Source organism: Musca autumnalis, unplaced genomic scaffold (genome assembly GCF_047663935.1).
Source record: "Musca autumnalis isolate F117 unplaced genomic scaffold, ASM4766393v1 scaffold_5, whole genome shotgun sequence".
Classification (NCBI taxonomy): domain Eukaryota; kingdom Metazoa; phylum Arthropoda; class Insecta; order Diptera; family Muscidae; genus Musca; species Musca autumnalis.
In genome coordinates this window covers 182,686,214-182,700,313 of record NW_027412088.1, presented here as the reverse complement: position 1 = coordinate 182,700,313, position 14,100 = coordinate 182,686,214, and the positions used below count along the sequence as shown (strand labels likewise).

The window sequence follows — 14,100 nt, the reverse complement described above, 5'->3', positions numbered from 1 at the left end:
CTTTGTATTGTTTATGCTTGTTTCATAGTTTGTTTTTTTGTTTGTGGCTCTGGGTAGCTGCTGCCAAGGACCTTAAATGTCCTTTTGTTTGTTGCACTCACCACTCAATTGTTTGTTGTTTTTCTTTTATTTCTTCCTTACTCTCGCTCTTTGTTTCTTTGCAATTCAAGACCAACATAAATGGTGTCGTTTTTTTTTTGTTACTCTGGCCATAGGGTTGTTGCTAAAGTCGGAAACAGAGAGCAAGAGAGAGAGATGTGGTGTTGATGACGATGCTGCTGGGTCTTTTCCAAAAAATATTTACGGTAGCCTCATCAGCAACACGTGTTGTTTATTATTATGTTGTACAGATGTTGGTGGTTTTTTATGTACGAATCGTATCATATCCCCCTTTTTTCATAATTTTTCTTTTTTTTTTTGCTACTTTTACAACTTATTTTGTATACCACTGCCTGGCAAATTGACATTCTTTATGACACAAAAAACATGAGAGAAAAATACAATTCCCCCCTAAAAAAACTGTGGAAAATATGTAGCAAACATAACAAGAAAGCAATCATCATAACGTATAAATCAACAACTTTTCTTGTAACAGAAGTAACAACAACAATTACAACAAGAAATATGAAAACAGAGCAGCATTTGGCTGTTTTGTATATTTCATTTTCATAAATCACTAACAATAATTTTTCGTTTTTTTGTAAATGGGAATTTTTGTTTGTTATAGGAAAGAAACTTTTTAAATTTATTTTGGTGACAATCATTTATTTGTTGTAACAATGTCCTCATACTCTTCTCCCTTTTCCTCTTTCTATTTGCAGATATCCACTTCATTTTGGCGACCCGTGTGACCTTTTAAACCAAAAAAACGGAAAAACAAAAACAATGTCACATTTAGCGTTTTTATGAAACATCCACCACGTAGAACAGTTTCCTGCCTTATTGTCCAAATGTTAGCCTCCATGCAACAGCAGCAGCCCAACATTTGCCAATTCTTTTAAAACATCAATTATTCTTTCTTCCATCAAAAGGAATTGCTTTTGCCTCGTTTTGCAAAATTTATATTCCTTGCGATTGTGTGTGCCGTTTTCGTTTTTTTGTTTGTTTGTTTTAAGTTGTCGTTCAATACACGAAAATATTTTGGCGAAAATCAGCAACAACAGCGAAAATGTATCGTCACATAGTGTATTATGTGACCATTGGACTAATAACATTAAATGGTTTGGTGTGGCGTACCAGCAGGGCCGAACAGCATCCAGCAACAGCAGATGAAGGTAAGTGAAAAACAAAAACAACTATAATTTCCTATTAAAAAACACGGACCATGGCTTAATTTTCCATGAAATCAAAATTTTTCATGTTACAAATTAATTTGTGGCCACAATTTTTCAGTAGAAAAAAATTTTGTGTTCATATTCAAATTATCTCTGGCCTGAGATACGCACGCAAAGTTATACAAATTTAATTCTACAGTTTCTTTTCCTATGCAGCCAAATGCAATTAGCCTCATGGTAAACCAAAAACAACAAAATCAAAACTTTTTGATGGTGGTAACAACTTGCAAAACGTTTTTACGTAATATTGAAAGTGTAGTAATTAGGCCAAAGATTTGTAGTTATAATTGAAATAAGAGAATTGATCAAAACAAACAATGACTGAAAGATACAATTATTCACTTTCAATGAAAAAAAAAAAAAACGAGATTCCTACTGCCACTATCTACTCACAGAGTTAACAAAGGTAGAGTTTTCATTTCTCATTTCAAGGGTTACACTGTGGCTTAAACAGCTAATCAAGCACCTCATTGCATATGGAAAGATTTCAACGTGGCCTCACTTGATCAGCTGTGTGAAAAGCTCTTCAATGAAGAAAACCTCCAGTTCTTCTATGAAGAAATCCCTCCAGTTCTTAAGCTCTTCTATGAAGAAGTCCTCCAGCTCTTCTATGAAGCAGACCTCCACCTCTTCTATAAAGAAGAACTAAAGCTCTCTATGAAGAAGACTTTAAGATCTCCTCTATGAAGAAGACTTTTAGATCATTTCTACGAAGAATGAAAGGAGCTGGTGCTATGTTAAGAGCTTGTGCTGTTCTATGAGAAGAGCTTGTTGTCTTCTATGACAAGAGCTTCTTGTCTTCTGTGAAAAGAGCTTGAGTGCTTCTATGAAAAGAGCTTTACTCTTCTTTGAGAAAAGCTTGTGGTCTTCTATGTGAGGAGCTTGAGGTCTTCTATGAGTAGAGCTTGGGGTCTTCTATGAGGAGAGCTTGAGGTCTTCTCTGAGAAGAGCTTGAAGTATTCTCTGAGAAGAGATCTTGTGCTCTTCTATGAAAAGAGCTTTGCTGTTCTATGAGACAAGCTTGTGCTCTTCTATGAGAAGAGCTTGTGCTCTTCTATGAGAAGAGCTTGTGCTCTTCTATGAGAAGAGCTTGTGCTCTTCTATGAGAAGAGCTTTTGCTCTTCTATGAGAAGAGCTTTTGCTCTTCTATGAGAAGAGCTTGTGCTCTTCTATGAGAAGAGCCTGTGCTCTTCTATGAGAAGAGCTTGTGCTCTTCTATGAGAAGGGCTTGTGCTCTTCTATGAGAAGGGCTTGTTGTATTCTATGAAAAGTGGTCTAGAGGTCTTCTATGAGAAGAGCTACAGGTTTTCTGTGAAAATAGCTTGAAATCTCCTATGAGAATAGCTTTTGCTTTTCCGTTAGAAGGGCTTAGGCCCTTCTATAAGAAGAGCTTAGATTATTTTATGAGATTATTTCTATGAAAAGAGCTTTACTCTTCTTTGAGAAAAGCTTGAGGTCTTCTCTGAGAGGAGCTTGAGGTCTTCTATGAGTAGAGCTTGAGGTCTTCTATGAGAAGAGCTTGAGGTCTTCTATGAGAAGAGCTTGTGATCTTCTATGAGAAGAGCTTATGGTCTTCTATGAGAAGAGATTATGCTCTTCTATGAGAAGAGCTTGTGCTCTTCTATGAGAAGAGCTTGTGCTCTTCTATGAGACGAGCTTGTGCTCTTGTACTCTTCTATGAGAAGAGCTTGTGCTCTTCTATGAGAAGTGATTGTGCTCTTCTATGAGAAGGGCTTGTACTCTTCTATGAGTAGAGCTTGAGGACTTCTATGAGAAGAGCTTGAGGTCTTCTATGAGAAGAGCTTGTGGTCTTCTATGAGAAGAGCTTATGGTCTTCTATGAGAAGAGATTATGCTCTTCTATGAGAAGAGCTTGTGCTCTTCTATGAGAAGAGCTTGTGCTCTTCTATGAGACGAGCTTGTGCTCTTGTACTCTTCTATGAGAAGAGCTTGTGCTCTTCTATGAGAAGTGATTGCGCTCTTCTATGAGAAGGGCTTGTACTCTTCTATAAGAAGAGCTTGTGCTCTACTATGAGAAGAGCTCAGATTGTCTTATGAGAAGAGCTTTTCCCTTCTGTGAAAAAAGCTTGAGGTCTCCTTCTGTAAGAAGGGCTTGTGCTGTTCCATGAGAAGAGCTTGTTGTCTTCTATGAGAAGAGCGTGTTGTCTTCTATGAAAAGAGCTTTACTCTTCTTTGAGAAAAGCTTGAGGTCTTCTCTGAGAGGAGCTTGAGGTCTTCTATGAGTAGAGCTTGAGGTCTTCTCTGAGAAGAGCTCTTCTATGAGAAGAGCTTTGCTGTTCTATGAGACAAGCTTGAGGTCTTCTATGAGAAGAGCTTGTGCTCTTCTATGAGTAGAGCTTGAGGACTTCTATGAGAAGAGCTTGAGGTCTTCTATGGAAAGAGCTTGTGGTCTTCTATGAGAAGAGCTTATGGTCTTCTATGAGAAGTGATTGCGCTCTTCTACGAGAAGGGCTTGTACTCTTCTATAAGAAGAGCTTGTGCTCTACTATGAGAAGAGCTTGTGGTCTTCTATGAGAAGAGCTTATGGTCTTCTATGAGAAGAGATTATGCTCTTCTATGAGAAGAGCTTGTCCTCTTCTATGAGAAGAGCTTATGGTCTTCTATGAGAAGAGATTATGCTCTTCTATGAGAAGAGCTTGTGCTCTTCTATGAGACGAGCTTGTGCTCTTGTACTCTTCTATGAGAAGTGATTGCGCTCTTCTACGAGAAGGGCTTGTACTCTTCTATAAGAAGAGCTTGTGCTCTACTATGAGAAGAGCTTGTGGTCTTCTATGAGAAGAGCTTATGGTCTTCTATGAGAAGAGATTATGCTCTTCTATGAGAAGAGCTTGTGCTCTTCTATGAGAAGAGCTTGTGCTTTTCTATAAGCAGAGCTTGTGCTCTTCTATGAGAAGAGCTTGTGCTTTTCTATAAGCAGAGCTTGTGCTCTTCTATAAGAAGAGTTTGTGCTCTTCTATAAGAATGGATTGTGCTCTTCTATAAGAAGAGTTTGTGTTTCTTCCATGAGAAGAGCTTGTCCCTTTTTATGAGAAGAGCTGGTACTCTTTTATGAAAAAAGCTTGTGCTATGCTAGAAGAGCTATTCTATAAGAAGAGCTCCAGGAGCTTGACTTCTTCTGTGAGAACGGCTTGACCTCTTCTGTGAGAGGAGCATGAGCTCTTCTGTCAGAAGAGTTTGGGCTCTTCCATGCGAAGAGCTGAAGCTCATCCATAAGAAGAGCTCGTGCTCGTTTATAAGAAAAGTTTGAGCTCTTCTATAAGAAACGCTTATGCCTTTTCTATGAGAAGAGCGTTTGCTCTTCTTTGAAAAGAGCTTATGCTCTTCTATGCAATTAGATTAGGCTCCTGTTAAAGATGAGCTTTAAATTTTTTTAAAATGGTAAAATCTTGCGTTCTTCTATTAGAAAAAATTAGGGTCCTCTATAAAAATAGTTTGTACTCTTTTATTAGAAGAGCTCTGGATATGGAAGAGCGTGTTTTCTTCTATAAGAAGAACTTGTGCTCTTCCACGATAAGAGCATGGGCTACTCTAAAAGAATAGCTTGGGCTCCTCTATGAGAAAAAGTTTTTTGCCCTTGTGTAAGAAGAGCTTGTGCCTTTTTAATGTTGGTCTTTTATGAGAAGAGTCTATGTGCCCATCCATGAGAAGAGCTTTTGCTTTTCTATAAGGCATGTGTTGTTCGTCAGTTGTTGTTTTGCTATGAGAAGAGCTGATAGTCTTCTAGGTGAAAAGTTAGTGCTCTCAGCTCTGAGTAGAGCTTGTGATTTTTTTAAAAAACCTTCTTGTTCTTTACTGTTACGTATTTCTAGAGGTCTATCTGTAATTCCCAGTTTTCTTCTTGTGATTGACATATGTGCGTATATTTCGATTGGTACTCGCAAAAGCATGACGACATTTCCGATTGAATAAAAATTGGACCTGTTCACCAAAAATTACTTTTTTCCTCGTGTGGTTAACACCCCATAACCTTTCTCTCTATTTGTCGCATTTTTTTCGTCCCTCCCACCATTACTAAAATTGAATTACTTTGGAAAAAAATTGATTGTTAATCATTATGTCATTCTGGGATGGATATTTCGAACATATACCATTACCATTCTACTCGAATACAATTATGTAGATGTAAGTGTTTTCAACCATTAAGAAAAACATCATACGATTACAATAAATTTACATTTTTTTGTTTATTGAACACTTGTTTGAAATACAAGAGCGAAAATCAATTGATTCCATAAATCAATGGGAGCAGAAAGAAAACATTGTTTGGTTTTTTTCTTGTGTGGTGGAGGGCAGGGTTAAGGGTTCACTTCATTTTAAATTTACTACACTTGTAGCAAAGTGACAGTTGTCGTTTATTTGATTACCAAATGATTTGAATTGGATTGTGGTGTATTTGTGTGTTTCTATTACTGTGTACACGTATGTGTGTTACTAGTGGAATTGACTTTGACTTTGGTTATTATGTATGTCCGTCCATTTGTTCACAATGAGATTAAAAATCGATTATTTTCAATTATTTTGTTACAAAAATTTCAATTTTCCAATACGTTCGTTATTGTTTGTCATTTATGTGGATGGGTCTGTGTGTGTGTGAGTCCCTATTCCACCACCACCGCCATTATATTTTCCAATCATTTTGAAATTCTCAACCACTTTTCAGTGCAAATAGCAAACAAAGTCGCTTACTTCAATCTTTTTTCGCCCCCCTGGCAATGCACACAAAAGAGTCCTTCACCAGTGAAATAATTGACTGTTTGACTCTTTCTATGCGGAATGAATGAATGAATGAGCGAATGACTGACAGCATCAATGAATGACTGACTGAATGGCTAAGTACTTACACTCATATGATCTTGTTCATGCATTTCATTTTCAAACAAACATCGAACTGCTGCAGCAGCAGCAACAGCATCTATTGAATCAATTCATAGATACAATTCGTACGAGTTATAAAACACTCAGCCATCCATCCAGGCAGGCGGGCAGTCAATCATGCAGCAAGTCATTCATTGAATTTATATTATTGCTTGTGTGGTGGCTAGAAGAAGGGTGGCGGATGGACGGATGATGATGTGTGTTTGAGTGTTTATGTGCAACATTCAAGTGGTTTTTGGATTATTTATTAAATTGCAATTTTTTCCCCAGCTTGCCACAAGGGTAAAAATCTATTCGTTATGGCTTTCAGTGAATTCACTGTTCCCTTTTTCTATTGACAACTGTGGCAAATGTCATTTTGTCCCAGTGGCTCATTTTTCGTTTTTTTTCCTTTTTTGTTTAACAGGATTTGTGTTCAACATGGTATTAAAACATTACAATAATTGCATTAAATTGATTGTGGCCATCACCAAGGGACAGAGAGAGAGAGAGAGAGAGAGAGAAAGCAATCGGGAGGGAAGGACGAAAAATAGAAAACCATAAAAAATTGAATGCATAACCATTTCACAGTTTCAATTTCACTGAAACAATAGATTTTCCCCAGATGACATTTTTATTTGAAAATAAAGGGGCGCTTCATATTTTTTTGCCACTGAGTTTGTTTTGATTTCGGGTTCTGTTTTTTTTCCAAGCATTTCCCCCATTTTTCTTATTTATGGTTCTTGTCTGGTTACAAGTGACGGTGTTTGGCTACACTTTAAACAATAATTATATTGAAAATATTTTTTTCAATGAATGTGGGGATCCCTTTTCCATGGTTTAATTGGTTCAAGGGGACTACTTAAAGGGTTTAGAGGGTTTATTATCATGTTTTGTTGCCTCAGGCATTGGAACAAGAGGGAATGACTAATTTTGGTGAGATTCGTTTTTTTTCGTTGAGTGTGAATTACTTTGACTTTGAAGAGGATCTCTTGACTTTGAAGATAATTTGATATAAGTAGTCAATAAACAATGAAATTTAGGTATCTAGACAAATTATTGCCGGTGGTGTTTTTTTTTTTTTTTGTTTTCATTGTACACTTGAAAAATATCATAATATGTTTACGAAGAGCAGAGGTTTTAAGTACAAGTGTGTGGGAAATCAATTTTAAGAATTACCGGACAAGAATTATTGCATAGTCTAGAGAAGATTATCGGAGTGTGTATGAAAGGTTAAAAGTTTTTTTTTTAATGGTGAGAAAATTTTGTATTACAACTGTTCACTTATTATCTTGAAAGTAACTGAGCGGATTAATGCAAAACATATGTAAAAGTTGGTCTGTGGGATACAAAAATTTTTCCCATAGACGGAAGATAAAATGGATCATTAAACTTATAGATTTTTTATTTGTTATCTCAATTTTAAACACCAACTTTATAAGGAGAGCATCAGTTCATCTCTTATGGAAGAGAATCAACCCTTTTTAAAGCACCATAAAAGAGTACAAGCTATTCTCATAGAAGAGCCCAAGCTCTTCGTATTAAAAAAACTCAAGCTCTTCTCAAAGAAGGGCAAAAGTCCATCTCTCAGAAGGACACAAGCCCTTCTCTTAGAACGGCACAAGCTCTTCTTTTAAAAGAGCACCAGTTTTGCTTATAGAAGAGATCTTTTTTTAGAAGAGCACAAGCTCTTCTCATAGAACAGCACCAGTTCTTCACATAGAAATGTCCAATAATTTCTCACAGAAGGGAACGAACTTTTGTTATTGATGAGAAGCAGCTCTTATAGGAAAACCTATGCTATTCGCACAGCAGAGAAAAACACATGGAAGAACAAAAACTGAACCAACATTTTCCCACAAAAAAATACTTATGGAAGTGTTATGTTTCTCCTCACAAAAGCAGCATAAACTCGTTTAAGGGAAGAGCACTAGATATTTTATACATGCGTACCATTTCTTTTCATAGAAGATCCCAAGGTCTTCTCGTGGAACTGGTCATGTTTCCCCACAAAAAATCCAACTTTTCTCATGGAAGAGTCCCAACACTTCTCATAAAAAAGACGTTCTTCCTAGAGAAAATCAGCGGCTCATCTCATAGAATAACACCAGCTCCCTTCTCGTAGAAGAACACTAGCCCTTCTCATAGAAGAGCACAAGCTCTTCTCATAGAATAGTACAAACTCTTCTCATAGAAGAGCATAAGCTCTACTCATAGAAGAGCACAAACTCTTCTCATAGAAGAGCATAAACTCTTCTCTTGAAAAGAACAAACTCTTCTTATAGAAGAGCACAAGCTCGTCTCGTAGAAGAGCACAAACTCGTCTCATAGAAGAGTACAAGCTCTTCTCATAGAAGAGCACAGGCTCTTCTTATAGGTGAGTACAAGCTCTTCTTATAGAAGAGTACAAGCCCTTCTCATAGAAGAGCGCAATCTCTTCTCATAGAGGATAAGAAGCACTTCTCATAGAAGAGCACAAGCTCATCTCATAGAAGAGTACAAGCTCTTCTCATAGAAGAACACAAGCTCTTCTCATAGAAGAGCACAAGCTCTTCTCATACAAGAGCACAAGCTCTTCTCATAGAAGAGCACAAGCTCTTCTCATAGAAGAGCACAAGCTCTTCTCATAGAAGAGCACAGGCTCTTCTTATAGGTGAGTACAAGCTCTTCTTATAGAAGAGTACAAGCCCTTCTCATAGAAGAGCGCAATCTCTTCTCATAGAGGATAAGAAGCACTTCTCATAGAAGAGCACAAGCTCATCTCATAGAAGAGTACAAGCTCTTCTCATAGAAGAACACAAGCTCTTCTCATAGAAGAGCACAAGCTCTTCTCATACAAGAGCACAAGCTCTTCTCATAGAAGAGCACAAGCTCTTCTCATAGAAGAGCACAAGCTCTTCTCATAGAAGAGCACAAGCTCTTCTCATAGAAGAGCACAAACTCTTCTCATAGAAGAGCATAAACTCTTCTTATAGAAGAGCACAAGCTCGTCTCGTAGAAGAGCACAAACTCGTCTCATAGAAGAGTACAAGCTCTTCTCATAGAAGAGCACAGGCTCTTCTTATAGGTGAGTACAAGCTCTTCTTATAGAAGAGTACAAGCCCTTCTCATAGAAGAGCGCAATCTCTTCTCATAGAGGATAAGAAGCACTTCTCATAGAAGAGCACAAGCTCATCTCATAGAAGAGCATAAACTCTTCTCTTGAAAAGAACAAACTCTTCTTATAGAAGAGCACAAGCTCGTCTCGTAGAAGAGCACAAACTCGTCTCATAGAAGAGTACAAGCTCTTCTCATAGAAGAGCACAGGCTCTTCTTATAGGTGAGTACAAGCTCTTCTTATAGAAGAGTACAAGCCCTTCTCATAGAAGAGCGCAATCTCTTCTCATAGAGGATAAGAAGCACTTCTCATAGAAGAGCACAAGCTCATCTCATAGAAGAGTACGAGCTCTTCTCATAGAAGAACACAAGCTCTTCTCATAGAAGAGCACAAGCTCTTCTCATACAAGAGCACAAGCTCTTCTCATAGAAGAGCACAAGCTCTTCTCATAGAAGAGCACAAGCTCTTCTCATAGAAGAGCACAAACTCTTCTCATAGAAGAGCATAAACTCTTCTCTTGAAAAGAACAAACTCTTCTTATAGAAGAGCACAAGCTCGTCTCGTAGAAGAGCACAAACTCGTCTCATAGAAGAGTACAAGCTCTTCTCATAGAAGAGCACAGGCTCTTCTTATAGGTGAGTACAAGCTCTTCTTATAGAAGAGTACAAGCCCTTCTCATAGAAGAGCGCAATCTCTTCTCATAGAGGATAAGAAGCACTTCTCATAGAAGAGCACAAGCTCATCTCATAGAAGAGTACAAGCTCTTCTCATAGAAGAACACAAGCTCTTCTCATAGAAGAGCACAAACTCTTCTCATACAAGAGCACAAGCTCTTCTCATAGAAGAGCACAAGCTCTTCTCATAGAAGAGCACAAGCTCTTCTCATAGAAGAGCACAAGCTCTTCTCGTAGAAGAGCATAAGCTCTCCTCATAGAAGAGCATAAGCTCTACATATAGAAGAGCAAAAGCTCTACATATAGAAGAGCACAAGAACTTCTTATAGAAGAGCACAAGCTCTTCTTATAGAAGAGCACAACATCTTTTTATAGAAGAGCACAAGATCTTCTTTTAGAAGATCAAAAACTCTTCTCATAGAAGAGCACAAACTCTTCTCATAGAAGAGGACAAGCTCTTCTCATAAAAGACGACAAGCTCTTCTCATAGAAGAACACAAGCTCTTCTCATAGAAGAGCACAAGCTCTTCTCATAGAAGAGCACAAGCTCTTCTCATAGAAGAGCATAAGCTCTACATATAGAAGAGCATAAGCTCTACATATAGAAGAGCACAAGCTCTACTCATAGAAGAGCACAAGCTCTTCTCATAAAAGAGCACAAGCTCTTCTCATAGAAGAGCACAAGCTCTTCTCATAGAAGAGCACAAACTCTTCTCATAGAAGAGTACAAGCTCTTCTCATAGAAGAGCATAAGCTCTTATCATAGAAGAGCACAAGGTCTTCTCATAGAAGAGCACAAGCTCTTCTCATAGAAGAGCATAAGCTCTTCTCATAGAAGAGCACAAGCTCTTCTCATAGAAGAGCACAAGCTCTTCTCATAGAAGAGCACAAGCTCTTCTCATAGAAGAGCACAAGCTCTTCTCATAGAAGAGCACAAGCTCTTCTCATAGAAGAGCACAAGCTCTTCTCATAGAAGAGCACAAGCTCTTCTCATAGAAGAGCACAAGCTCTTCTCATAGAAGAGCACAAGCTCTTCTCATAGAAGAGCACAAGCTCTTCTCATAGAAGAGCACAAGATCTTCTCATAGAAGAGCATAAGCTCTTCTCATAGAAGAGCACAAGCTCTTCTCATAGAAGAGCACAAGCTCTTCTTATAGAAGATCACAAACTCTTCTCATAGAAGAGCACAAACTCTTCTCATAGAAGAGCACAAACTCTTCTCATAGAAGAGGACAAGCTCTTCTCATAAAAGAGGACAAGCTCTTCTCATAGAAGAGAACAAATGGTTTACTTTTCATTAAAGAGCTTAAGGTCTTCTTAATAAAATAGCTTATAGGCATTTTTCATAGAAGACCTTAAGGTCTTCATCATAGCAGAGCTTTAGGTATTCTACATAGAAGAGGTCTTCAGCATAAAATAACTTAAAGTCTTCATTCTATAGAAGATCTTCATAGAAGAGCTTCTTCTACGTCTTCTTCTTTGTAAAAGAGCTCAAGGTCCTCTTCTTGATAAAAGAGCTTAAAGTATATTTCCTCATAGAAGAGCTTAAGGTATTTTTCTTCATAGAAGAGCTTAAGGGTCCTTCTTTATAGAAGAGTTTAAGGTATTCTTTATAGAAGAGGATAAGGTCTTCTTCACAGAAGAGCTCAAGTTACTCTTCATAGAAGAGCTTAAGGTCTTCTTCATAGAAGAGCTTGAGGTCTTCTTCATAGATGAGCTTGAGGTCTTCTTCATAGATGAGCTTGAGGTCTACTTCATAGAAGATTTTAAGATCTTCTTCATAGAAGAGCTTTTGAATAGGAATTCGCCATATTCTAGGAATTTAAATTCAATTACTATATTTTTATTGTAATATGTATTTTTATTATTATTTTTTAATAAAACAACATCTACATTGTTACACATATTATTGTTAAATAATTAATTAGTTAAATATTTAATTTGTTCACGAAAAAAAACTCTCCCTTTCGTGTCGAACACAACAATCACTTGAATGTAAATTAAATATAAATTTAACAAACAATTGTGAGCTTTTATTTAATTTAACAATTTGTATAATTTTCACTTTTGTTACAATTCTGTAACAAATACAAAACAAATAGTAATCAACAAAAAAAATTAAAATAATAACAACAATAATGAAAAATCAATTCAACAACAAAGTGTGCACAACAAAAACCTCAACCTCCGCGTTTATTTGATTTTCAACAAATAGCCTGCATTAACACTTTCAGTTCAATGCAAATACAAAGAGAGAGAAAAAAACGCTTACAAAAGTATAAAAGTTACAAAAACATGTTAACCACAAAATTATTACAATTGCGTATACATTTAAATGAGAAAAAAAGTGTGTGATGAGGGTTTGAGTTAGGGGAAACCCTTTTTCTGCCTTTGTTGTTATTTTTTTTTTCTTATAGTCAAGGCAATAAGCAATTATTGGGAAAATTATAACAATTGCGATAGATTTAAATAATTGAAAATGTGTGGGGTTATGTGTTAGGGAAACCCTTTTCCCTGCCTTTATTATTGTCAAGGCAATAAACAATTATCGGTTAGCTAACAAAAAGTAACAACAAAGGCCGGCCACCTGTATAGCAGAGCGAAAAAATTGTTAATTTTTTATATATACCAACTAACCATACGGCCAAGGTGGGTAGGCTCCGACCACCATTGTCCACAGCTGTTAAATATAGAACAAATTGTAAAACAATGAAAGTGAAGCAAAACTGTTCAACCTCAACCCTATTGTTCGATGAAAAAAAAAACAAAAATAATATTTTACGGAAACAAACAAATTGGAAAACCAAATGATTTCAATGACACCTTTTTTGTTGTTGTTGTCCGTAGAATATGAGTCAAATTGTTGAGCATCATGGTTCGATGAATTTGCCCAATTTGCTGACTGGCTGGCCGAGTAGTTAGTGGTAATTTTGAAGCATTTTTCAATAACCTCGAAAGCTATTGTGTTTGATGTTCAGCTTCACTTCACAAATGTAAACTTGAAATACAACTACAACAACTAAAAATCTCCACGAAATTAAACATTGATTGTTGACATCAACGACATTATTTTTGCCCATTGTTGTTGGGTGGAAAATTATTTTACCAATGTTTGTATTTTGTTCTTGTTTTTGTTAAAGTATGTTAATGTCAATATTACATTTGTAATGGAAAACAAAAAAGCAAAATAACAATAAAATGCGATACAAAATGTAATTTGATTTGCTTTTGGTGCAAATGAAAAATGCTGTGGGTATACAGATGATACTCGAGGAATGCAAAATTTAGGAATGCCATATAGCAAAAATAGAATCTTTGTAATTAACAAAACAATTTTTGAAAGTTTCCATGCCAACTAGTGGACCCTTGAATGGCACTGTTATTTGGGTTTGGTCTTCCTCTTGTACGAAGATTTTACAAAATGCCCCAGAAAGCTTTTGATTGCCCCATAATTACCAATACGGATATCTCTTTACAAGAGAAATCCTCCCTTCCCCCTCCAAATCGGTTGAGAAAGTATAATCATATTTTAATCCCATAAATTTTGGATTTTCGATGACATGTTTGTGCCCCTGATAGCACAATACGCCCACAGATGGTAGCAATAAATGTCATAATCGGTTATGACAAATATTTTTCAAACACCTAATTATGTGAATTTTTTGTTTACAAACAAATAATATTTCCTCAAAATAAAAAATAGAGAAAAAAAATTAAAACCAAAATGGATTATAAGCTACAAGCTTACTAGAAAAAAAAACAAAGAAAGCTAAAACTAAAACAAACTTTACGCCTTCACAAATTTTTTTCTCCGCACACAACAAATCTATCAGCAGTGGTGCACTCACTGATGAAAATCATTTATTTTAGATGCTTTCTTTGGCATGTGTAGATGTATGTATGCCTGCAACTAATGAAAGAGGCTATATTTTGATAGCATCTGTCAAAGGAAAATCAAAACAAGAAAAACATATAACAATACATAATACCCAACATTTTGAAACAAACAAGTCGGCCAGTCTGGAAGTCAATGATGGACGACTGACTGCATTCACAAAGCATTGAAACAATAAACAAAACCTGGAAGAAGAAATATGTCATGTTTTGTTAACTGCCATTAA

General features: G+C 36.5%; 1 protein-coding gene across 1 annotated transcript in view; it reads left to right on the top strand.

Annotated features, from left to right (window-relative positions):
• Positions 1-14,100, top strand: part of side-V (sidestep V) — a 330,904-nt gene that overhangs the window by 57,244 nt on the left and 259,560 nt on the right. The window contains exon 2 of the mRNA XM_073989244.1: positions 822-1,274. Within this exon, the coding sequence (XP_073845345.1) occupies positions 1,169-1,274 (106 nt within the window). The 5' untranslated portion in view covers positions 822-1,168. The remainder of the gene's footprint in view (positions 1-821; positions 1,275-14,100) is intronic.